At 46.6% G+C, this 26,635-nt stretch overlaps 2 protein-coding genes across 2 annotated transcripts in view; one reads left to right on the forward strand and one right to left on the reverse strand.

The window, feature by feature from the left end:
- Positions 1-773: 773 nt before the first annotated feature.
- LOC308594631 (uncharacterized protein) overlaps positions 774-26,635 on the reverse strand; it is a 133,228-nt gene continuing 107,366 nt past the window's right edge. The window contains exon 2 of the mRNA XM_081207969.1: positions 774-1,793. Coding sequence (XP_081064095.1) covers positions 865-1,410 — 546 coding nt within the window. The 5' untranslated portion in view covers positions 1,411-1,793 and the 3' untranslated portion in view covers positions 774-864. The remainder of the gene's footprint in view (positions 1,794-26,635) is intronic.
- On the forward strand, positions 8,269-26,163 carry CYP11A1 (cytochrome P450 family 11 subfamily A member 1). The gene is made up of 9 exons (XM_081207785.1): positions 8,269-8,666; positions 13,760-13,915; positions 15,377-15,576; positions 18,679-18,882; positions 21,815-21,975; positions 23,061-23,227; positions 23,509-23,587; positions 24,138-24,329; positions 25,407-26,163. The coding sequence occupies exons 1-9, from the start codon at positions 8,377-8,379 to the stop codon at positions 25,527-25,529; spliced, it is 1,572 nt and encodes a 523-aa protein (XP_081063911.1). The 5' UTR covers positions 8,269-8,376; the 3' UTR covers positions 25,530-26,163.

The following is a 26,635-nucleotide window of genomic DNA, read 5'->3' on the forward strand; positions in this document are numbered from 1 at the left end:
TCAGCTTGTCCAGTTGTTCGTCTACCTTAGCCTTGAGAGCAAAGGGAACCCGGCGTGGCTTTAGCTTGATGGGGGCGATGAGTGGATCAAGGCTAAAGGAGATGGGCGTACCTGTATATTGCCCCAAAGTGCCGTAAAAAACCTTGGCAAAGTCTTTGACCAGACCCTCAGTCTCTGCGTTAGAGATGCAGTTGATGCTGGTGACTTCCAGGCCGAGGGCATCAAACCAGTCTAGCTCTAGGAGGCTTGGCCGCTGACCTTCGACCACCACCAGTCGGAGCAGGCCCGAAAAGTCATTGAAGGCGATCTGGAACCGGCCAACGCCTACCACGGGAATGTCGTTTCCCTGGTAGTCTCTCAGGTGTACGCGGTGAGAGTCGAGTTGCCTTTTGGACACTCTGGGTACCAGTCTTTTGATGGTGCTCCAAGACACGATGGACAGGGCAGACCCAGTGTCGATCTCCATGTCACATGGAGCTCCTTCAATGAGCACCGTGACGTTCAGCTTGCGTCGCATAGGCGAGTCGGTTTGGCCAATTGTGGTTCCAGACGGGCAGCGGCAGTTGGTGAGAGCGAAACAGCTTTCCTTGGCAGACTGGAGTGAAGACTTGGACTTGCGAGTCGGTGAAGGGGGGGTGTCAGACCTTAGCAATGTGGCCCATTCTGGAACACGCCCGACAGATGGCGTCTCTGAATCGACACTTGGCACAGGAATGGTTGCCTCCGCAGCTGGCACATTCCGGTTGGCCCTTGGACTTCTATTGGAACTTCCTGTGCTCCCGCTTTGTCTGGTGCACATCATCGTCTTCACTGGAGGATGCCTCATCACTGCTGGCCTCTTCGTGATGCACTGGAACTGGCTTCCTAGCAAGACGCGGGCTGCTGGCCTTGCAGATCTCCTGGGCGTTCAGCAGCTTCCGAGGCCACAGCCTCCTCAATGGCTTTCTGCAGCGTGAGGTCTGGCTTGGCGAGGAGACGCCGTTGCAGATGGATGTCCCGGACCCCACAGACGATTTGATCCATCAGGGCATCGTCTAAGTCTCGGAACTCGCAGTGCATTGCAGCCTGTCGGAGGGCGGTGGTGTAGTTGTTGATTGACTCCCCCTCTGCCTGGTTCCGGTGGTAGAACGCATGGCGGGCAGCAATCTTGGACGGCTTTGGTGCGTAGTGGTTGCGGAGCTTCTCTTGGATCGTGTCCCACGGTGTTGCCTGGACTGCTTCAGGAGCAACCAATGCTCGGGCCGTCTCAAACACCTCAGGCCCACAGAGGCTGAGGAATAGGCCCCACTTCCGCTCCTTTGATACCTCTGTCAGCTTGTTGGCTTGGAGGTAGCAGTCGAACCGAGCGAGGTAGGAGTCCCATGATTCAGAAGCTGGGGCAAACGGCGGTAGAGGCACAAGTGAAGCCATGGTTCCGATGCCGATGTGGAGGCGATGGATGGAACACAGTGCTCTAGCCAGAACAGTCAGCTCTGAATTGGTTCTGTTCAGTGATTTCGCTCAGTGATTCAGCTCAGTGATTCAGCTCTGCTCAGAGAGTGGCTGCATCTGGCTGTGCTCTGATGTCCATCGATCCCACCTTCGTCGCCAGTGTTAGGTTGTGGGCGAACATAGCAGACGACACAGCGATTCCTTCAAAGCAGCTCTTCTTTATTCAGATGTCAGAACAGAACTAAGCTGAGGGGCTCAGTCAGCCTGCTTATATAGAGCTCCAGAACAATGTAACTGTTGCCATTTTCTAAAACTATCCAATCACTGAATGTCACTTTTCGATCCTTCATTTGCATAACTATCTACAATATCCCCCTGCTGGCCCAGGGTGAGAACTTCAGTACATAACACACTCAATAAGAAGTCTAAGAACGACTGGGGGGTGGAGCTTGCATGCCTTGTATGTGGCTAGTTAATGCAAGCTGAGGAGTTTTTTGAATTCTGGACGCCATTTTGTTGCACGTGCTGCTGCAAACTTTGCAGTGCAAAGCCAGGCCGGGGAGCCATCTTAAGTTGAGGCTGCATAGGCCTTGTGGTGCATGTGATTCAGGTTCTATTCAGTTGAACCTCTGGTTACAAAGTTGGTTGGACAGTGTTCTCGAAGCTACCAGCATGAGTTTGACCAGACTGCAGGAGGACTGGAGTGCTTGGAACAGGTGAGGCTGCAGGTCCTTTATTTTGGCTGCTGGTCCCTTATTTTCAAGGCTGCTGGTCCCTTATTTTCAAATCTGTAAGTTAACAGCTATGCTGTGGTTCCTGCATTGCAAGGGGTTCTTGCTTCAAGCCGGCTCTCCATTCAGGCTCCAGAGGTGCTTCAGTTTCCCCGGTGGACCCCGAGGGAGACAAACAGGACTGCTGTTAGCAATTGGGAGGAAAGTGTATCTCCTACTGTATCTGAATGGACTGAGAAAATGTGGTCCCTAGTAACTATTATTAAGTTCACTTATTACAAAAGAATACAGTGGTACCTCAGGTTAAGTACTTACTTCGTTCTGGAGGTCCGTTCTTAACCTGAAACTGTTCTTAACCTGAGGTACCACTTTAGCTAATGGGGCCTCCCGCTGCCACCGCACGATTTCTGTTCTCATCCTGAAGCAAAGTTCTTAACCCAAGGTACTATTTCTGGGTTAGCGGAGTCTGTAACCTGAAGCGTCTGTAACCTGAAGCGTTCCAGAGCCCGGTTCGTATCCTGAAGCAAACGCGGGTTGCGATTCGCTGCTTTCCGTGCATGCGCGTGACGCCATTTTGAGCATCTGCACATGCGTGAGCAGCAAAACCTGGAAGTAACGTGCTCCGTTACTTCCAGGTCGCCGCGGAGCGCAACCCGAAAATGCTTAACCTGAAGCTACTTCAACCCGAGGTATGACTGTACATATAAACCAGGTTCGTGAGGGGAAATGGTATTTTTTGGCCGTGCTTTGGAGCAACAAGTTCAGTGATAATGTCCAATTTTAGGATGCTTTCAGCCTGCCGTCATAGTATTTCTTCATGCCCTTAATTATTTTTTTTATATTGTTAATAAAATATACGCAGGGATGTAATAAAAGAAAGAAAGTAAAAGTGTTAATCAAATAATTATGCACTCTAAAACGGCGGGTTTCGAAACCTCCTGTTTTCAGTGGAAAAAGCTGACAGGAACACTTTGCTGCTGTGTCAGAACAGAATGTACACAGGGTCAGATTAAGACCTTCAGAGGCTTTTTAAGCACTGAAAAGATTATGTTGTCCCCGCTATACGCAATTCAAAATTAAAACAATACTAAACCACAAAACAACATTCTAAAATAAAAGGCCCATAGATTTATTTCAACACATGAGATTTCCTTGCATTCTTATATATGTTAATAGGATCCCTCCCTTAGCTGGAGATAAGTAACAAAAAGACAGAAGGACAAAATGGAGTAAGAATGCAAGGATGGAGCGAAAGAAGTCTAAACAAGTTCTGATTTCCTGCTATGACGACTGCTATAATGTCTTTTATTTTTTTAAATGTCAAATCCCCCCCCCCTTTTTAAAACACCTTTCTCATATTTCGCCCCCGTACCCTAAGCACATGCTTAGTCTGTCCATTGGATGCGCCATCACTAATTGTACAGCTCAGGAAAAGGTCCCATTAATAATAATAAGAAGAATAATTTTATTATTTCTACCCTGCCCATCTGACTGGGTTTCTCCAGCCACTCTGGGCGGCTTCCAACAAAATATTAAAAATACAATAAAACACCAGACATTTAAAACTTCCCTAAACAAGGCTGCCTTCGGATGTCTTCTAAAAGTTGTGCAGCTCTTTATCTCCTTGACATCTGCTGGGAGGGCGCGCTACTGAGAAGGCCCTTTGCCTGGTTCCCTGTAGCGGCTCACCTCTTGCAATGAGGAAACCCTTCAAATCGTATGATTTTTATAGACTTGAGTCTTATTTAGCAGAAAAAGCAATTGCTAAAATGGTTAGGACATTTTTTGGGGGTGGAGTGGGTGTTTTGGGGGTCAGTCAAACAATAGTCCGTCAAACATTAAAAGCTTCTCTGAACAGGGCTGCCTTCAGATGTCTTCTAAAAGTCTGGTAGTTGTTTTTCTCTTTGACATCTGGTGGGAGGGTGTTCCATAGGGTGGGCGCCTCTACCAAGAAGGCCCTCTGCCTGGTTCCCTGTAACTTGGTTTCTCGCGCTGGACCTCAGTGTCCGGGCAGAACGATGGGGGTGGAGACGCTCCTTCAGGTGTACATTTCATCTTATTAAATATCTGCTTCGGTACGTAAGTTTGGGTCAAAGTGCTGCCTCCGGTTTCTTTACACATATTATCCTCTGCATATTGTAAAATTGTACATATCATTGCCTTATCTATCATATATTCAACTAATAAATTTGTGGATGTTTATTCAAAACCTGCCAAGGAGTCCAGATCATTTTGTTGTCTTTTTAAATAATTTGTAAAAAATTTCCATTCTTCCTTGAAGTCACGATTGTCCTTGTCACGCAGTTTATATGTCAACTTGGCCAGTTCTGCATAGCTCATCAGTTTTTCTTGCCTCTGTTTTTTCGTTGGGATTTCCTCGTTCTTCCATCTTTGTGCTAACAAGACTCTTGCCGCTGTTGTCATTTTTTATTTTTCTTGGCAGGTCTTGTCCTACAATCCCTAACAAAAATGCTTCTGGTTTTTCCCCACAAATGTCATTTTAAACATTTTTTTCAATTCATTGTATATCCTTTCCCCAAAATTTTTAACTTCTCTACATTCCCTACATTGTTTGAGTGTCAATGCTAAGAAGTTTCCATCAATATAAAGGAAATTGTTAATACAAGCAGGGTACAGTTTGTCGTGCAGAGATTTTCTTCCTGTGCTGTCTACCCTAAAAGGCTCCCGGAGGGCGGGGGGGGGGGAGTTGCCCTGTAGTCATACAAAGTTTTGATGTTGGTTCTTCAGAATATGCAATGTCCCAAATTACTTTTGTGCATTGAAACCCTCTCTTCTTTCTAGCTACCAAGATTCTTGCTGCCAATCAATTAAGCAATCAATTAAACATTTTCATAAAACCCCTTGGTTGTCTCTGCTGAATGCACCCAACAGTGCTATTTGGGGAGGTGTTTTTTCACAGACTTTCCCATCATTTTCATTATTTTTGCAAATATCTTGTCCCAAACTGGGCAACTTTGGCACAGTCCCACCACTCCATTTTGGTAACCATTCAATTTCATTTTTGTATGGTTTTCAAATAATATTCTTTAAATTTAGCTGAAGTTGTGTTATAAGGATTTTTTCCTACACAGCTGCCCAATCATCATCATCATCATCATCAGGAGTAATTACCCTCCCTTCATCCTAAGGTCCCAGGTCTTCATTATCCATAGCAGCTAAATTCCACACTCCTTTCAGGGTCTCTTTTGATCCCACGTCAGTTTAGGTAACATGGTTTATAAGACAGATATAAACCCTTTCTCCTGGTCACTTGTATTAAGACATACTTTGTCAGATCGGGTTAAGCTTATGTTACCTTGCTGTATAAAAGCTGTTGTCTGGTGACTGTACTAATTTGATTCCACACACTTCTGGGTAATGGTCTGGCATATATACAGTGGTACCTTGGTTTATGAACTTAATCCGTTCCGGAAGTCCGTTCTTAAACCAAAGCATTCTTTTTTTAAAAAATAAATAAATAATATTTATTAGTTTTCCAACAAATTAAACACCACACTACAAAAAACGAAAAAGACAACAATACAACACAATAAAAAAACACTATAAAACACTAACACATACAACTAACAAAACAAAAACCATTTAAAACACAGTCCAATTTCAGTATCTTATCTTTCTTTCACTTATTTCCACGACCTCCTCACGCCTCCCTTTTTGTATTCCACTTCTATTAATTGTTTCAGCAATTCCTTTCCATCTTCCTGTTTTCTACCCTATAATTGTCTTAACACATTCTAACCTTATTTTTCCCTTTAATACTCTATTAATCTATTTATACTTAATTCCTTATAACATTTCTACTAAAGCCATATAACTTCATTCCAACATTTTTCTAATGTTCATTAATAAACCAAAGCATTCTTAAACCAAGGCGTGCTTTCCCATAGCAGCGGGGGGACTCAATTTACACTCAACAGGAAGCGGAACATGCTCTGCTTCTGAGGCAAAGTTCACAAGCCAAAACATCTACTTCCGGGTTTGCAGCATTCTTAAGCAAAGTTGTTAATAAACTAAGCTGTTCTTAAACCAAGGTACCATTATACATAGGGATGTGGGTGATGCTGTGGTCTAGACCACTGAGCCTCTTGTGCTTGCCGATCAGAAGGTCGGCGGTTCTAATCCCCGCGACGGGGTGAGCTCCCGTTGCTCGGTCCCTGCTCCTGCCAACCTAGCAGTTCAAAAGCACGTCAAAGTGCAAGTAGATAAATAGGTGCCACTCTGGCGGGAAGGTAAACGGCATTTCCATGCGCTGCTTTGGTTTCGCCAGAAGCGGCTTAGTCATGCTGGCCACATGACCCGGAAAAACTGTCTCTGGACAAACGTAGGCTCCCTTGGCTAGTAAAGTGAGATGAGCGCCGCAACCCCAGAGTCGTTTGTGAGTGGACTTAACTGTCAGGGGTCCTTTACCTTTATCTTTTTACTACTGTATATAAATCTTGCAAGTTAATAAAATTAATTTATTTTAATGCATTAATGCTTCTTTCCCTATCCTTCAGCTAAAAGCCTGGATGTTCATGTGATGGGATTATTGGGGAAAAGCCTGGAATAAAGACCTCATCTCTGTACTTCCAGACTTCCAAAATTGTTCTCTGTGTGCTATCCTGTGATTTCCAGCTATTAACAATTTCTATTCTAATAAATAGGACTCTGTTGCAAGGATATTCCATTTGGACCATTGCTTGTCTTTTGGGGCTTTGATATATGAGTGCAATATAATTTTAGTAACGGAATTACCCACCCAGCCCTCTGATTTTCTGTAATCTGAAATGCTTTAAAAAAGGTTTCCAATGTTACGTTCAGCTTGTATATGTTTAAATAAACCTTGCAGCAACGAAAATGCCATCTGTCTCCAGTGACCTTCGTTTCAAGGAAACCGTTCCTAAGGTCTAGATTTAAAATGCAAAAGGTTTCTGCTTCCTTTACGATTCATTCTCATCGTCATCAGTGAATCTGCTTGTCTTTAGAATTAAAAAGGTAAAGGTACCCCTGCCCGTATGGGCCAGTCGTGTCCGACTCTGGGGTTGCGTGCTCATCTTGCTTAAGAGGCCGGGAGCCAGCGCTGTCCGAAGACACTTCCGGGTCACGTGGCCAGCGTGACGAAGCTGCTCTGGTGAGCCGGCACCAGCGCAGCACACGGAAACGCCGTTACCTTCCTGCTATAAAGCGGTACCTATTTATCTACTTGCACTTTGACGTGCTTTCGAACTGCTAGGTGAGCAGGAGCTGGGACCGAACAACAGGAGCTCACCCCGCCACGGGGATTCGAACCGCTGACCATGCAATCGGCAAATCCTAGGCTCTGCGGTTTTACCCACAGCGCCACCCGCGTCCCTTAAGAATTACTTTAGAATTACGTCTTTAGAATTACTACTTACCCATTATTTGTTTTGGTTTATCTCGTGTGTACTTGCCTTTAAAGTTACACGTTATCTTAGCCCAGGGGTCTGCAACCTTTAAGACAAAAAGAGCCACTTGGACCTGTTTCCGAAGAAAAAACAACAACTGGGAGCCACAAAACCATTGCGACATTTAAAACAAATATATCTCCGGAGCCACGATCTGAGAGCGGGCGGGAAGGTGACGTCAGGACGGTGCGTGACTAACGCACGCACCGCCCCCATGTGACATCACAGCCAGTACAGCACCCGCCACAGTGAGGAGTGTAGGGGCGCACAATGCGCCTCCTCCCCTCGCTAGTATCTGCCCTGGAGCCGCAGCAAAGATGTAAAAGAGCCACATGCGGCTCCGGAGCCGCGGGTTGCAGACCCCTGTCTTAGCCAAAAGACATAATAATAATAATAATAATAATAATAATAATAATAATAATAATAATAATAATAATAATAATAATTTATTATTTATACCCCGCCCATCTGGCTGGGTTTCCCCAGCCACTCTGGGCGGCTTCCAAAAGAATATTAAAATACTGTGATACATCAAACATTAAAAGCTTCCCTAAACAGGGCTGCCTTCAGATGTCTTTATTCCTTGTTCAAATGAATAATATCATAAAGGGGGCGGGCAAATGGGCTGGGATTTCAAGCCAAAAGCCACTGGGCGTTCGGCATCCTTGAGACGGCAGCCCAGCTGCTATAAGAGCCTGACCTTTGGAGAACTTGCATCACTTCCAAAGGATTTCTCCTCTGGCTGCTTTGTTCTCTTATCCTTTTTTCTTTTATTCCCTACTGCTGCAATGCAAGCCAGGCATGGTTTCTGCCTCCCTGGTTTGGGCATCCCCAGCAGCTTGAGGATCTTATACTGGTCTGAAACTACCCAGCCTCTGGGCCACCGCAGAGTTCACGCAGCTTCCGGAGAGTTGCACCCCTCTCCTCTACGGGAGAAAGTGGGCAGGCCATTTGACCAATTACCTGGCCACTGGAAGAACAGCTGGTTCAACCTATACCACTTCTGGAAGGAAGACGGCTTCCACAATGTCCACAACATCATGGTAAAGAAGTTCCAGCAATTTGGGCCAATCTACAGGTAAGGGGGGGGGTCTCTTTTGGCTGATATGTTCCACCCTCTCTCATTTTTAGCAGCTCCTTGGGCTTTCTGAAAAAAATTGCTCATTGCTTTTTTTCCTAAAAAAAATATGCTTAAGGGGTACTTTCCTTTTCACTCAAAGAAATCACATTTTTATAGTTCAAATCGGGGGAAATAAATAAATGGACAGGACAGAGAAGGCTTATTCCAAAAGATGGCTTTTAATTTTTTTTTTTTTTTAAAGGGAAACCCAGAGGGGAAAACGCAAATTCTCAGACCAGAATTTGTGGTTCTGCCAAAAAAAGAGAAAGAAAGAAATAACTTATTATTAAGGACCACAGAATTTTTTTCTTAAATATCCAGAAAATAAGGGGAATTTAGGTCCTTCCAAAAGCCTTCCTGTATCCAAAAATAAATGGTAAAACAGAGGGGGGGACGACGACCAGACATTGACAGATACTTTCAGTTGGGGTGGGAAGAAGAGAGAGAAAATTAGTGAAATAGGAGAAGGAAGGGGAAGGGGCGCAGGGCGCATCTCCAAGGGGAGGGAGCTTTTGGCGGGGGCGCCCAAGGCCAGAGGATCAGAGGACCGCGGAGCTCGCAGGTGGCCGCTTCCTTCCTGCCTCTCCCCTCCTGCCGCCGCCGCCGCCGCTTCCTCCGCATCCTTCCCAGGTGCGTTTAGATTCACAAAACGTTTACGGGTTCGCGTCCCCCCGCGCTTTCCCCCAGAAAAAAAGGATTGGATTTGCTCACGGGACCACTTAAGTCTAGGCTGCTGTTTAAAGCACATCAACCCCGGCCCCCCGCTCCAATTCCTGGGAACTGTAGTTTGCGATGAGTGCTGGGCGCAGTGCTAGGTGAGGGGTAATTTACAGTTCTCAGGCCACTTTGGTGGGGAAATGTGCTTCCATTGTCCTTTAGATGATTGGTTCACAAAGCAGGGGGTGGCAGCGGGATCGCCCGGGGTGCGCTAAGAGGCAAGGGGGGGGGGGCGCATAGCTGTCAACTTTTCCATTTTCTTGCGAGGAATCCTATTCGGAATAAGGGAATTTCCCTTAAAAAAGAGGGAACAGTTGACAGCTATGGGTGGGCGCTGGAGCTGTGAATGAGCTTCAGACTTTGAAAAGTTTGTCATCAATTTTGGTGAGTTCAACTAAATAGTTTTAACTCGATTTTGAACAAATGTGCAATTAAATGTTGCCGTTTTGAATTGTATGGTGTTATTGTCCTCTTCAGTGGGTCACGCAAAAAGCTATTTCTTTCACCCCTGAGCTGTTAGCCTGGAATCTCACTGACCCAAAGGAAAGTCTGGCCCAAACTGTCTGGCCCTTTGACAATTGTAATTATTGTGACAATTCCAATTATAACTGTGAGTTATGTTCAACTAACATTTACTTAGAGGAGACCTGAGAGCCATGGCTAATTTCAGCCAGTATACTCTGAGTAAGAATTGAATATAATTCTGAACATGTCTTATTTTTGTTCTTTCTGTTTAACTAACATATCACTCGGCTATTTTAATTGTTTAACTGGTAGTTGATTAAGCTACTCTGTGATTTTTTGCATCTTAACTGACTTTATTTGTTGACTTTGGCATTGTCTAAATCTCTCTCTGTGTGTTTGTGTGTGGTTATAGCTATACATATCAATTAGCAAACAGTATGCAAAACTGTCCTCTTTTCTGGCAATGCCATTAAGCAGCCACCCATTTACAGAGGGGAAATGTTTAAATCAGCTTGCTCAGTTTGTAGAGTTTGTTTTATTTGATTTTTTTCTAGTTTTGATTTTGTATATCAAGAAGCCCTCTTAGAAGACCAAAAAACCATTGCAGCTCCTTGCAATCTGCTTACTATTCCAAATACCTTTAAACATTGCCCGTCCTCATTCAGACCTGCTTCCTTGTTTCCCCTTTGTTGGACATCTTAGATCTAGGGGAATATGAATATATATATATATATATATCCCACTCATCTGACTGGGTTGCCCAAAGTTCCCATTGTTTTGTGTATGTTTTCCTTAAGAGAGAGCACTTGCCTGCACAGCCCTTACTTTGCATAGAGCAGGGGTCAGCAAACTTTTTCAGCAGGTGACCGGTCAACTGTCCCTCAGACCTTGTGGGAGGCCGGACTATATAGTGGTACCTCGGGTTACATACACTTCAGGTTACATACGCTTCAGGTTACAGCTCCGCTAACCCAGAAATAGTACCTCAGGTTAAGAACTTTGCTTCAGGAGAACAGAAATTGTGCAGCTGCGGCGCAGCAGAAGCAGGAGGCCCCATTAGCTAAAGTGGTGCTTCAGGTTAAGAACAGCTTCAGGTTAAGAACGGACCTCCGGAACAAATTAAGTACTTAACCCGAGGTATCACTGTATTTTGAAAAAAATATATGTACGTATTCCTATGCCCCACAAATAACCCAGAGATGCAGTTTAAATAAAAGGACACATTCTACTCATGTAAAAACATGCTGATTCCTGGACCGTCCACAGGCCGGATTGAGAAGGCGATGGGGCCGCAACCCCTGGGCCTTAGTTTGCCTACCCATGGCATAGAGGAAGATATGGATGGTGCTCTGTTCTAAACCACTGAACATCTTAGGTATGTCGATCGGAAGGTCGGTGGTTTGAATCTGCACAGCGGGGTGAACTCCTGTTGCTCTGTCCCAGCTTCTGCCAACCTAGCAGTTTGAAAAGCACACTAGTGCAAGTCTGTGCACTCTGGTTTCCGTCAGGGTGTCCTGTTGCGCCAGAAGCAGTTTAGTCCTGCTGGCCACATGACCCGGAAAGCTGTCTGTGGACAAATGCTGCCTCCCTTGGCCTGAAAGTGAGATGAGCACTGCAACCCCATAGTCGCCTTTGACTAGACTTAACCATCCAGGGGTCCTTTACCTTTTTACTTTGCACATCAAATCCTTGCTCCTTACTCTCACCCTGTCTTTAGAGATGGTGTGTGTCTTTCAGATAAGTTAATAAAAATATTTTTGGCCTCAGCAGAACAGGGTGTTTCAAAATGATCGTTCCATCAAATACAATTTACTGCCAGCAATTTTGGTGTGGTTTTTGTTTTTTGCTTTTTGCTTAAGAACATAAGAGCCTTCTGGATCAGGACAAGAGGAGCCCATCTTAGTTTCGCTCCCTGTTCTTCCAGTGGCCCATTATGTGAAACCTGAAACCAGGATTTCAGCACAGGACCCCTTTTCCTCCCGTGATTTCCAGCCCCTGGTATTCAGAAACATTGTGCCTCCAACTGTAGAGTCAGAACATAGCAATCCTGACTAGCTGCCATCGATAGCCCTTTCCTTCTCCATGAATGTGTCTAATCCCCTTTTGCAGCCACCCAAATTTGTGGCAATCACAGCCTCTTGCAGGAGGGAGTTCCAAAGGTTAACTGTGCTGCTTCAGGACAATTTCAGCATCAGAGAATGAAATAGCAGGTATCATAATGTTAACAGGAATTCATTTCTGTAGCCAGAGGACCTGTCTGCCAGCTCAGTCAGTCTGCTCTCCACCTGCTAACTGTAATATCCAAGGCAACATAAGTCTTAAAAGTCTCTGAAAGTCTTATATCCGGAATCACTGTTCACTACGTCTGTTTGTGGACCACTTCGGCAGCATTGGACATCATAAAACAAAGCTTTAACGGCTTGTTTTCATCAGATAAGAATCTGACCCATTGCTTCTTTCAGAGACTTGCATAGTCTACTAAGACTTTCAGAGACTTATGTTTATTTGGTTCTATGTTTTCAAGAGAATCCATTTCAAGAGAGTGCACATTTAGTGATTTTCAGAGATTTATATGATTTCTGTTTATTTGGTTTCTCATATTGTTTAATATTCCGTATAGACTATATAAAGAGTTTATATTGATATTGCATTGTTGTACTTGGTCATTGTGTTGCCTTGGATATTACTGATAATTGTTTGCAACACAGGGGTTTAATTGTTTGGTTACACCTGCTAACTGTGAACAGGTAACTTCTGCTCTCTCACTGTCTTGTCTTTAAACTGGCCTTGAACCTTTTGAACAGAGGATGCATTTGTGTGGGAACTTGCCCTCTTGACCAGGGGTCAGCAAACTTTTTCAGCAGGGAGCTGGTCCCCTGTCCCTCAGCACCTTGTGGTGGGCCGGACTATATTTTTTTTTTGGGGGGGGGGGTTGGAAATGATGCAAGAGCACCACGAGCCCTGGTGACTGCTTACCTGTGTCTTGTGAGCAGCAGGGACTGGTGGCAGCGGCGGTGGCGGAGGAACGATGAGCGGTGAGCAAACGGGCTCTGGAGGGGGCTGCTTAAAACCGCAGCCGCTCAAGCGCTGCTGCTGCTGGCACCAACAAAGCTCAGCCCCCTTCCTCCTCTAGGCAGGGCGGGGAGAAGCCAGGAGGAGGGAGGGAGGAGACGCCGATGCCATGTGAGGGAAAGGGAAAGAACGTGCCAGCTGACGAACCATGCGGCGATTCCCGGACCATCCGCGGGCCGGATCCAGAAGGCAGTTGGGCCTGATCTGGCCCGTGGGCCTTAGTTTGCCGACCCATGCTCTTGACAGTCTTTTGAACAGAGGACTGTCAAGTGAGACATAGAATTGTAGAGTTGGGAGGGAACTTAAGCATCATCTAGCGCAACCCCCTGCAGTGCAGGAATTATAGCATCGTCAGCCTGTTTGATACTGGGTCTTTTGTGTTACTTGCTGAAAAGGCAAGTAAGAGGTGACATGATGGAAGTTTCTAAAATTATGCCTGGCATGGAGAAAGGCTTTTCTTCTTCTTGCATGACGCTAGTTGGTGAAGGACGCAGCTGCCAAGTGCTGCAAGCCGTGATGGCTGGCTGTGTTCTGCCTCCAAGGCTGAAGGCAGCAGCGCTTCTGAACACCAGCGGCTGGAAAACACAGAAGCAGAGTGTGATGCTCTTGTGCCCAGGTCCTACTTGTGGGTTCCCCACTGGCACAACTGGCTGGCCACTCCAAGAGCAGGATGACAGACTAGGTGGGCCATTGGCCTGAGCCAGCGGTCTCTCCTTACGTTCTTCCTCCAGAAAAGAGAAGGCCTGGGGTGGTGATCAGTTGCAATTCACCCATGTTCCTCGTTGCTCTTGCTGCAGGGAGAAGCTGGGCACCTACGAAAGTGTCAACATCATTGATCCGGAGGATGCAGCCTTGCTCTTTAAAGCGGAAGGCGTGTACCCAGAGAGGTTCATGGTACCACCTTGGACGGCCTATCGCGACTTCCGCAATAAGGCATACGGAGTGCTTCTCAAGTAAGGCCCGTGTGATGTGTTGGGGGCAAGAGGGCATTTTGTGACCAGGGAATCTACAGGGGTGGGGAATAACTGCAGAAAAGCATACATAGGGAATCTGCAGGAAATCTTAGGGGAGGACTGTTCATTTTATTTTATTTTATTTTTTTAAAATAGATTTTTATTATTTTTCTCCTTAAACAGTATTTTAACAATACAGTAACACACACATTTACTTTCAGCTTTGCCAAGCCTGTGGCTTCCCTCCCTCACTTCAGCAGGTTTTCCACTTTCAAATCCTATCTTGCACTTTAGCTCTTTAGCCTGTTGTCCACGCTGTAGGATTTATTTCAGTCCTGCTAGTGTCTTCAGATTTTTGCAATTATTATTCAAATATACAATAAATTTACTCCAGTCCCTTTGAGATTTTTGATCGTCCTGGTCTCGAATCCTGCAGGTCAGTTTGGCCGATTCTGCAAAGTCCATCATCTTTGCCTGCCACTCCTCAATCACTGGTAATTCCTGTAACTTCCACTTTGGGGCCCATTTTAATGGTGACCGCCAGCCACTGGGAAGTATTAGGTTTGAGTCCTACTCAGAGTAGATCTATTGATGTTGATGGACATCCAGCTCATTGCTGCCTTCCCTAACCACTGCTTTGGATACTAACTCCTGCCAGCCCCAACCAGCATGTCAAAGGGTTAGGAGTGAGGACCATTCAACCCCGAAACCCAATTATTAATAACTTACAGGGGGGAGTTGAAAATATTCCTGTTTACCCAGGCATTTGGGTGAATCTGACCCCTTTTGACATTCAGATGAGGAGGTCACAGAGGTCCGGAGTCCCTCTCCATGCAGTCGCTGGACTTCCTATAAATTCTGTTCGCTAACACTTCTTGGAAGTCCAGGTAATTACTATTAGTGTAAACTTGGGATCAGTTTATTCGCTGAGATCTCCAGGGATTATTCCCCGGGATCAAGGAGGCACTGTCCCTCTAGATGAGGCCTTACCCCACTTGATCATTTCGATGGGCAGAACTGCCCCTGTTACAGGTGCCAAATAATACCCTCTCCGCTTTCACAAGACCTCCACCTTTCAGCACCTACACTTTGAAACTCCCCGCCAATGGATACCAAGCAAATGCCTTTACTGGACTTTTTATGGTGCTGGCTAAAAACATTCTTGTCTAGACAAGCCTACCCAGATGCTTAGATAGTTGGTGCAACTTTTAACCTGTTTTTAGTCTACTTTTATTTTAACATCTTGAAAGTCTTACACTTTTATTAATTCTCCTTATTATGAATTTTATTGCTTTATCTTCTTATTAAAAGAAACCTGTTTTGAGGGTTTTCTTTTTACAGTGATAAATGTCATGAAATAAATAAGTAATATGAAATGATGTAAGACCCTGCATACGTTTCTTCTGCATTTCCCTGGGATCTCTCCTCGCTGATCCTTCTGTTTCTCTTTCACCCGCTTAGGAGTGGCGAGAGTTGGCGCCATGACCGCCTGGTCATCAACAGGGAGGCCCTGTCCCTCAAGATGACTGATCACTTTGTGCCTCTCCTGAACGAGGTGGGGGAAGATTTTGTCCGGAGAGTGCACACACAGATCCAAAGAAGTGGGCAGGGGAAATGGACGGCTGACCTCAGCAACGAGCTGTTCCGGTTTGCTCTGGAGTGTGAGTGGGCAAGGGGGCTCCAGGGGAGGGAATATATTGCAGGAAGGGTTGCGAGATGACCCCCAGGGTCCCTTCCAACTCTGTTGTTCTATGATTCCAGGAATAAGCGGTGGCTTGAGAGAGGATACAGATTCCTCCACTGTCAGAGGCAGCCTGGCTTCCAAATACCAGTTGCTGGAAGCCACAGGAGTGGAGTGTGTTGGTCTTCCACTTCTTATGGGTTTCTCCTTGGTTGGCCCCTGTGAGATCATGATGCTGGACTAGGTCCATTGGCCTGATCCAGCATACTTTTCTTATGTTCTTCTTCTCTTTTTCTGTTCCCTATAAATCTTCTTAATCTTCTTCTCCTTCTTCTTCTTCTTCTTCTTCTTCTTCTCATTTTACATCCACACACAATCGTAGGTACATGTACAGCCTTAAATAATTATACCATTAAATATTGATTCAAACTTGCATTTGTACATGCTCTTTTCTTATAATTTCTAACTAAACAAAAATAAACCAAAGTAAAAAATCCAATAAACTAAATTATATGAAAACAGACTTCCCGTCATTTCCCGATGTAAGTTACATTTATGACATTGAATGTACTTCTTACCTCACTCTTACTATAGTTTCTAGTACCGTATTTTTCGCCCCATAGGACGCACCGGCCCATAGGACGCACCTAGGTTTTTTTTGGGGGGGGGGAAATAAAGGGGAAAAAATTTATTCCCCCCCCAGGTGCGCTGCGCTAATCCTGAAGCTTGGGGCGTGCGGAGCTCAGTGCGCCCCAAGCTTCTGGGTGCCGGCAAGGTCTCCGCTAGCCCTGGGAGAGCTGGGTCTCCCATGGCTTGCGGAGAGCTTCCTGAAGCCTGGAGAGCGAGAGGGGTCGGTGCGCACTGACCCCCCTCGCTCTCCAGGCTTCAGCGAAAGCCTGCATTCGCCCCATAGGACGCACCCTGATTTCTCCTTCATTTTTGGAGGGGAAAAAGTGCGTCTTATAGGGTGAAAAATACGGTACTTTCTTATAACATAGCGTACTGTTTTTTCTTGCTTAGTAGTATTTAATTTACACAAGGGTCATTCAAATGCTGCCATAGATGTTATGATGTTGTTATATTTTTGTAGGTATTTCTTGAACATATCCCATTTTTGTGTGAATGATTGTTTTATATTTCCCCTTAATCTACCTGTCAATTGAGCCAATTCTGCATAGTCTAATAACTTATTCTGCCATTCCCTTACTTTCCCCCTTTCCAGTTCAATGCAATTAATAACCGGTCAGCGGCTGTTGCATATAAAAAGATTTCTCTTACATTTTTGGGGATATCACTGCCTAAAATTCCAAGTAGAAATGCTTCTGGCTTCTTTGCAAATGATAAGTTAAAGAGTTAAAGATCTTTTTCATCTCCTCATAGATGAGGTTCCAGAACTCTTTAATTTTTCGGCATGTCCACCACATATGGTACATATCTCCACACCGCCAACATTTGTCTGAAATATTTTTATACACCTTGGAGAGTTTTGATGGCGTAAGGTACCACCTGAACTGCATTTTCACCATATTTTCTTCAATTGTGTAACGTGCCCTAAAATTCATGTTTTCCAAAGAGTTTCCCATTCACTCATCCACCTGGCTATGGTGCTGCTGAGGTAAAAGACAAGATGGCGCCCTCCCGCAGGGCACATGCAGAAGCCTTCCATAGGCCATTGTCTTCCACTACAGGGCAAGCCACACATCACTCAGCTCTGGCCTCTTCTGCTACCTCAGCATCTGCTGCCCCACTCTGCCTCACTGTAGGACTGGCCCTGAATGCATAGTTGAACTGTGGAACTCCCTCCCACAGTAGGCAGCGGTGGCTACCAACATGTGATGGCTTCAAAAGAGCATTAGAGAAACCCATGGAGGAGGAGAGGGTTGTCAGTGACTACGAGCCACCATGGCTCTGCTCTGCCTCCACAGTTGAAGGCAGCATTGCTTCCAAATACTGGTTGTGGAAAGCGCAGGAGGGGAGAGCTGCTGTTATGACAGGCTGACAGAGTGGTGCAGAGCTAACAACTTGCTCATAAATACAAGGAAGACAAAGGAGCTTGTGGTGGACTTCAGGAGACAGAAGAGCAACGTCCAGCCACTTTTGATTGATGGGGTCTGTGTGGAGAGGGTAACAACGTTCAGATTTCTGGGCATTGAATTACAAGAGGATCTGTCCTGGAGTGTCAACACAAGGGGGCTTGTGAAGAAGGCGCAGCAGAGACTGTACTTTTTGAGAATACTAAGCAAAAACCATCTTCTGCAGAAACTGCTGCTTGCCTTCTATCACTGTGCCATTGAGAGCGTGCTCACTTATGGCTTATGTGTGTGGTACGGAAGCTGTACTGCCCAGGACAGGATGGGGTTGTGCAGGGTTGTTAAGGCAGCAGAGAGGATTGTTGGCTGCCCACTCTCCACCTTAGAGCAGATTTATGCCACAAGGTGCCATAGGAAGGCACTGGACATAGTAAAAGATCCATCGCATCCTGGTCACTGTCTCTTCGAGCTCCTGCCATCGGGACGGAGATACAGGACGATGAAGACAAGAACGAGCCGTCTTAAGAACAGCTTCTTCCCCAGAGCGATCTCGGCCCTGAATGGGAAGCCTGGACTTTGAAAGTCATCTAATCTCCCTTGCTGTATTATACTGTATTGTTTAATTAGTGTTTTTATGGAGCAGTCAAGTAATTGCGTTGTCCCCGAAGGGGGCAATGACAATAAAGATCTTCTTCTTCTTCTTCTTCTTCTTCTTCTTCTTCTTCTTCTTCTTCTTCTTCTTCTTCTTCTTCTTCTTCTTCTTCTTCTTCTGCTCTGGCCTTGTGGGGTCCCCACAGGCAACTGTTCAGCCACTGTGAGAAGAGGACGCTGGGCCAAGGCTTTTCTTATGATCTTGAGATCTTAAAGTCCATTGTGCAACGACACCCAGCCACAGGATATCGTAGAATTGTAGGGATGGAAGGGACCCAGAGGGTCCTCTGTGGGATGTGCAGCCAAAGTGCTACCCATTTGACTCCCACCCCCAACTGGACAGAGTATGGGGCGTTTCTGTACAGCAGGGATTCATTTTCACCTTCTGCCCTTTCGCCCAGCGATTTGCAATGTCCTGTACGGTACCCGCCTGGGACTCCTGCAGGATGTCATTGACCCAGAGAGCCAGCAGTTCATCGATGCCGTAACCCTGATGTTCAACACTACCTCGCCGATGCTGTATCTCCCGCCGAGCCTTCTGCGCAGGATCAACTCCAAGATCTGGCTGGACCATGTGAAGGCCTGGGACATCATCTTCAAGCATGGTGAGCATGTGTTTACATGGAGCCCCAAGGATGGGGCCCCTTTCTAAGGCCGAGGGCCTTCTAGGTTACCTTCTAGGCAACCTAGAACCTGGCAACCTGGGAGGTTACCTTCTAGGCAACCTCCTAGGGGTCACATGCCAGCCATGGATGGGGCAGAGTGGGAAATGCAAGTTTTACCTTTGCACACTAGGCTAGTCCTTAAACATGCTCAGATTTCTCTCTCTCCTTCATTCAGCTCAGCAAGAAACACGTTGCTTTAGTTGCTTTCCTGCAGTGTAGCAGGTTAGACTAGAACAGTGTTTCCCAACCACTGTTCCGCGGCACACTAATGTGCCGCGAGATGTTGCCTGGTGTGCCGCGAGATGTTGCCTGGAGGGAGGCGGGCGAGTCGGGCGGCAAGAGGCGGGGCGGCGGCGGCGGCGAGGAGAGGCCGCCCAGTGCGGGGCTCTCACCGTCTGCCTGCCTGGCTGCCTGCGAGCTCGGCGGGCAGCGCCTCCGTCCGCAGCGCCCGCCTCGCGGCTCTCATTCCCTGCCCCTGCCAAAGCTCACCCAGCCAAGCCGCGCTCTCCTTCCTGCCTCGCTTTGCTGCCTCCTCCCCCCCCACCCCCAAAGCTTGGAGGTTCCCCGGCAAGGGGGAGGGGAAAAAATTGAAACTTACACTTTCGTGCGTCCCTCCCGGCGTGACGCTGCGTGCTGACATCACGGGGCTGTAATGGTGGTGTGCCTCGAGATTTTTTTCATCAAACAAGTGTGCCTTTGCCCAAAAAAGGTTGGGAAACACTGGACTAGAAGACCTCTGGGATCCCTTGCAACACTAGTTCTAAGATTCTGTGATTACCAGAGTTCAAGAACACATCCACTCTGAGGGAAATATCTACAACTAGAAAAGAGTTCTCAGATTTATTTTATCTGACTCTGATTTATTTTACAAAACAAAAGCTGGTAAAACAAATGAAGTGTCACGAGATCAAGGTCTTTCAGGAAACAGATAACTTGTTAATAATTATACTAAATCTAGTGACTGTATTCTGAACAAGGTAGTAAATGCACAGCTTCTTTTAAACTTCAGTGGCTTATTTCAGTCATTGCTCTTCCATTAGGTGTTACAGGTTCCTAGATGGTTGATGCTCTGCTTATTTCCAGACTCCTTTCTCTACCAATAGGTGTTTTCCTCGGGGTGGATGTTACACACACAGACCAGAGCCAACCTTCCCTAACTTTCCCTCCAGCTCCCTCTTAAACCATCTCCCTCTCCCTCAAAACGGCTCCTTTTATTCTCCCTCCCAGTGATGGCTCTGCCCCGCCTTGACTGGCTGTCTTGACAGCCAATCAGAGAGAGGGTCCAGCCCTCGGGTGGAATTCCAAGGCATGGCATCACCAGACACTGGTCTGGCTCAGCTGTCCGTCACACCAGGTCAGAGATGTTCATTTCCCATTGATTGTAAAAATGAGAGGAGGAGTGGAAAACTGCTGGCCCTCCAGTTTCTACTAGAGGCAGTGGCAGTGGCCAGGGATGATGGGAGGAGTTGCTCAGGGACATCTGGAGGGTCACAGGTCCCCCAAACCCGAAAGAGCAACATGGCAAAGAGTAGCTCCAAGCTCCACCTGGGCGTGGAGGGGTGGGAAAGAAGGCCTTTGAGGTGCTTCAATGAATCACAGGAATGGTGTCTGAGCAGTTGGAGGAGGAGGGGAGGGGGGCAGAGCAAGGGAGACTCAGAGCCCCAGCTTGCCTTCGGCATCAAGGCTACATCTAGGAACATGTAAACATCAAAAGCTGACATATGGCCATTTATCCGTTTCGCCCTGTGCTATCCATGGAGCATTCTCCAAGGTCACACAGTGAGGTCTTTATTTATTTGGAAATGCTTTTCGTTAACTGTAAAAGAACAGTAAGAACAGAAAAAGAGCCTCCTGGATCAGGCCAATGGCCCGGCTACAGTAATGTAGCATCCTATTCTCACAATGGCCTATGAAATGCAAATAATAATAATAATAATAATAATAATAATAATAATAATAATAATAATGATTTATTAAATATACCCCTCCCATCTGGCTGGGTTTCCCCAGCCACTCTGGGCAGCTTCCAACAAAACACTAAAATACAATAACCTATTAAACATTAAAAGCTTCCCTAAACAGGGCTGCCTTCAGATGTCTTCTATAAGTCTGGTAGTTGTTGTTCTCTTTGACATGTGGTGGGAGGGTGTTCCACAGGGCGGGTGCCACTACCGAGAAGACCCTCTGCCTGGTTCCCTGTAACTTCGCTTCTTGCAGCGAGGGAACCGCTAGAAGGCCCTCGGTGCTGGACCTCAATGTCCGGGCAGAACAATGGAGGTGGAGACGCTCCTTCAGGTATACTGGACCGAGGCCGTTTAGGGCTTGAAAGGTCAGCACCAACACTTTGAATTGTGCTCGGAAATGTACTGGGAGCCAGTGTAGGTCTTTCAAGACCGGTGTTATGGGGTCTCGGCGGCTGCTCCCAGTCACCAGTCTAGCTGCCGCATTCTGGATTAGTTGTAGTTTCCGGGTCACCTTCAAAGGTAGCCCCACATAGAGCGCATTGCAGTAGCAAGAGATAACTAGAGCATGCACCACTCTGGCGAGACAGTCTTAGAATCTCATTTCTTGTAACTTGCATCCATTCGCTTGGGTCTTCCCATCTGGAGAAGCAGAAAATAAGCTGGCTCCATCTTCCATGTGACAACTCTCCAGGTATCTGAAGATGGCTCCCCTACCTGCTCTCAGTCTCCTCTTTTCCAGGCTAAACATCCCCAACTCCTACAACTCTTCCGCCTAAGTCTTGATTTCCAGACCCTGGGTCATCTTGGTTCCCTTCCTCTGCACACCTTCCAGCTTGTTAACGTCCTTCTTAAACTGTGGTGCCCAGAACTGGACACAGCGCCCACTTTCTTCCTCTCTTTCTCACCAGCTGACAAGTGTATCCAGAACATCTACCGAGACCTCCGCCTGAAACGGAGAAGTGACCAAGAGTACACGGGCATTTTGTCCAGCCTCTTGCTGCAGAACAAGCTGCCTCTCGAAGACACGAAAGCCAGCGTCACAGAGATGATGGCAGGAGGTGTAGACACGGTAAGAGATGCTGGCAGGGCTGTTGTGAGTTGTAGAAATCTGGCTTTAAAGGAGTCCTAAACTGAATTTCTCAGCAATGCCTGCCTCTAAACCAAACTGTTACAGGAGACACATAGCATCTGTTTCACGTTTGTAAGAACTCAGTTTTTTAGTGCGACACTCTGGAACTCCATGCCTATTGAAATCAGGCAGGCACCTTCGCTGTACTCTATTCAGCGACTGCTGGAAACATTTTTGTTCAGACAAGTTCACCAGATGTTTAGAACAGGGGTAGGCAACCTAAGGCCCATGGGCCAGATGCGACCCAATTGCCTTCTCAATCCGGCCCGCGAATCAGCATGTTTTTACATGAGTAGAATGTGTGCTTTTATTTAAAATGCATCTCTGGGTTATTTGTGGGGCATAGGAAATCGTTCATTCCCCCCCCCCCAAAAAAAATAATAGTCCAGCCCTGTTGTGGTTACATAAAGTAAGGGATTACAGCTATAAAAGATTAAGTAAAAGAAAAGAAAAGGATAAAATTGGATAAAATTAAGGGGAAGGATTTGCTGAAATAATTTTGGGAATTGGAATGCAGAAAGGGGAGGTATGGGGAAGTCGATGAAGTAAGTTTAAGGAAAAAGGAGTTGAAATTATACGTGTTTGTTTGTTATTGTATGTATGTTTTTGTTCTGTGTGTATTGTATGTTTTTAAAAATTTGTGAAAACTTAATAAATATTTATTAAAAAAACAAACCAAAAAAATAGTCCAGCCCACCACATGGTCTGAGGGACGGTGGACCGGGCCACGGCTGAAAAAGGTTTCTGACCCCTGGTTTAGAAAGTTGATGTAAATGTTAATCTGTTTTTAGTCTATCGCTGATTTTTTTGACTGTTTAAAATAATTGTTTTTACTGATAATTTTATGCTTTATTGCTGGAAACTGCTTTGAGAGGTTTATCTTAGAACCAAGCAGTGTATAAATTTTATGGAACCAGCTAATACGTTTGAAGAAGGCATTGATCCAGTGTGTACAAATATTTGGGACGGAAGCCAGCCCAGTATCTCCTTCCTTCTCTCCCCATTGATTCCTGGTGCGCTTCCAGACTTCAATGACCCTCCAGTGGGCAATGTATGAATTGGCCCGGGCTCCTGGCGTGCAGGAGCAGCTGCGGTCGGAGATCCTTGCTGCCAGGTCGTCTTCCCAGGGGGATGTCCTGAAGATGTTGAAATCTGTGCCGCTGCTCAAAGCTGCTATCAAGGAGACACTGAGGTAGGGCAGCAGGCAATGGGGCGGTCCCTGTCTAGGGTGGAAGGATTGCCACATAGGGGAGCAAGCACCCAGGCTCCAGAGGCCGCCTGCAGTCTAACTTTGGGCAGGTGGCAAGGAGGGGGGAGAGAGGGTGGTGGTAGGAGATCAGCAAGAACAAATGGGGTTGGCAGGAACGGGTCCCTTCCAGTTCTGCAATTCTATGCTACTGCCTCTGGGGTTAAGATCTCCACAGTGGATTAGGGCTGAGTGGATGAATGTCTCCCCCCCGGTCTTTCCTGAAGGCTCCACCCGGTCGCAGTGACGTTACAGAGATACGTGGCGCAAGACATCATTCTTCAGAATTACTGTATTCCTGCCAAGGTGAGTAACCTGGTTGGAAAAGCACCATTCTTTGATCTACCACTCCTATTGTGATGCTGTGTGTTGATAATGATGCCATGATGCAATTCAGCGATCAGCAAAGATTTTCTTTGTTTCCCTGGGCCTTAGGGCGGCATCATTGATATGATTGTACCATTAAACCCATTTTAAATATCTTAGTGTGACTTGATGGCTGCATTTTCATTATTATTACTACTTGGTTGTGACTCGCTTAGGGACTTTAGTCCCTAAAGCGAGCCTAGCCAAGCCTAGCCTAGCCTAATCTAACCACCAAAGGGGAATTTGGAGGAGGGTCACATCAATGACAGACCTTGGCGTCTCAAATTTCAGTGGCATCCTGTGCAAACTGCAAAATCTGGTGCTCATATCTGGGTCGTCATAGTTGCGGCGCCTGCTGCGGTGTCCCAAAAGCCCCATGCCTGGTGTTACTGAGCCCGTTGCGCTCTCCTAGACCCCCCATTGGGCCACATACATGAAAAATCTGAAAACCTAGGTAGATGTTCACTAACTCTTTTCCTCCTCTGCACAGACATTGGTCCAGGTGGGACTTTATGCGATGGGCCGGGATTCCAGGTTTTTCACCAAGCCCGAGCGGTTCAACCCGCACAGGTGGCTGCAGGCGGACTCCACGTACTTCCGGGGGCTGGGCTTTGGCTTTGGCCCACGCCAGTGCCTTGGGCGCCGGATTGCTGAGCTAGAGATGCAGCTCTTCCTGATACATGTGAGTCTGGAACTGCCTCCCCCATAACATGAATAACCAGGTGCACCAATATAGGATGGGGGATGCCTGGATGGTAGCAAGACATGTGAGAAGGATCTTGGGGTCTTAGGAGACTGCATTCTCAACATGCAGGCAGGTTAGGCTGGCCTCAACCAGAGCCAGGGCTTTTTCGGCTGTGGCCCCGATCTGGTGGAACGCTCTGTCACAAGAGACTAGGGCCCTGCGGGACTTGACATCTTTCCTCAGGGCCTGCAAGACAGAGCTGTTCCACCAGGCCTTTGGCCAAGGCATAGTCTGACGCCCTCCTTCGGTAATCCTCATAGAACTCTAGCCCAATGGTTGCCATTAATTTGATTCTGAATTGATTTTAGAATGATTTGATTTTAGAATGCTGTGTTACTTTTACTTTTATTGTTGTTAGCCGCCCTGAGCCTGGCTTCGGCTGGGGAGGGTGGAATATAAATCAATTTTTATTATTCTTATTATTGTGAGTCAACCGTGTGATGCAGCTGCAAAAACAGAAACAGCTAATGCAATTCTAGGCTGCATCCACAGAAGACTTTTGTCCAGATCAAGGGAAGTCATGGTACTGCTCTGCTTTGCTTTGGTCAGACACCAACTGGAGTCCCATGTCCAGTTCTGTGTATCAAAGCAATGGAAAAAGGAGCCATTGAAAAAGGCTCATGACACCCAATTCTTTTTTTTATTATTAGCTTAAATTTGTATCCCACCTCTCCTCTGAAAGGTGTGGCAGGTGGCATCTTGATACAAAACAACAAGAGCATACTGCTGTATCCAGAAGTTGTTCAGAAGTTGAAACCAATCATGTACAGCCCTATGCTAATTGCATGGACTCGGGTCTACTGTCAGTAATACGGAGACACAATCTGTATTTTCCTTTTCAGTGATAGAAAAAGGAGCTCTATATATATATACAGTATTAGTCTCTGAGATTTAAAACTTGCTGCCCTGGGTATGGACATCCAAAACTGAGTCTCCTGGCTATGCCCTCACAAGCCTACTTGTTCTCTTGGATCTAAATGCTTCTCTTGACCCCTTTTCCTTCCATCTCTCTAGATGTTGGAGAGCTTCAAGATTGAGACCAAGAGGGGAGTGGACATCAACACCACTTTCAAACTCATCTTGGTTCCAGACAAGCCCATCCACTTGACCCTCGGGCCTCTGGACTCCCAGCTGTGAAAGGAGAGGGAATTCCCATTACCCTCTGGGGCAAGGCAAGACACATGGAGCCTCCTTCAAGGGGGGTGGGGAGCTGCCTGACCGGTCCATTCATATCTGTGCATAAAGATCCCTGGGTGTCCAGTGACCGCTTTTCCTAAATGCAAAAAAGGGAGACACTAGCATTGAGATAAATAATTTGGGGTGGGACTTCTTGACTCCCATGCAGTTCAATTTAGACCAGGGCTGGTGGCTCTGCCCACCACTGGAATGTGGCTCCAGAGCTGAGAAAGGTTCTCCACCTCGATTTAGACACTGGAGGGAAAAAGCCTGCTTGCTGCACAGGTCTTCCCATAGTCTTAGGGCCAAGCCAGATGCAAGTCTAGAAGGCTTAAGAATGTTAGACAAACTCTGCTAGATCAGGCAGCTCAGTGGTTCAGCACCCAGCTTCTTGCAGTGCTGTGGGGAGGCTCCACAAACAGGCCTTAAAGGCATTAGGTCTCCTAAGCTGCTGCCCCCTCGTCCAGCAACAGTGGAGCACGACTGCCTGTGAAGATGGGTCTTCTACTGAGCCAGCAGCTGTTGATTGACTTCCACTCCAATGCATTTGTTGAATTCTCTATTAAAGGCACTGGTGGCAAATGTCACAAATCAACTGCATGTTGCGTGGAGAAATTTGTTCTTTCCCTGTCTTTAATCCCCCGCCAATCAATTTCAGTGGGTGAAATGTTCACTTCCTAGGGACATCTGGTTTGGAATTCAGTCTTGACTGCTTTGGAACTCAGCCCAAACTAGCTCCAAATTTGTCCGGGAAACAGAATAAGCCAAGCCAAGGTGATCTGATCTGAGTTTGGGGAAACTCACTTGTTGCCATTAAGAGCGCCCATTATTCAGGCAGGCATTGTCTGGGGAAGTAGCAGCCAGACTTTGTTCTGTTAGCCACCATCCTTTTTTATATGATGAATGGGATAGTACCCTCAACCTCAGCGTCCTTCAACAAGCCCCCCCCCCACCCTTCTTGCAGGGAACAAAGAATGTGGCAGAACTCACAGGGGACAGAGATGAGAGGGCAGGTTGAGGAAGCCCCCACCCCCAGGATCCTCCCTGGCAGATCCACCCACTCTTGT

Source organism: Podarcis bocagei (assembly GCF_964188305.1).
Source record: "Podarcis bocagei genome assembly, chromosome: 9".
NCBI classification, from domain to species: domain Eukaryota; kingdom Metazoa; phylum Chordata; class Lepidosauria; order Squamata; family Lacertidae; genus Podarcis; species Podarcis bocagei.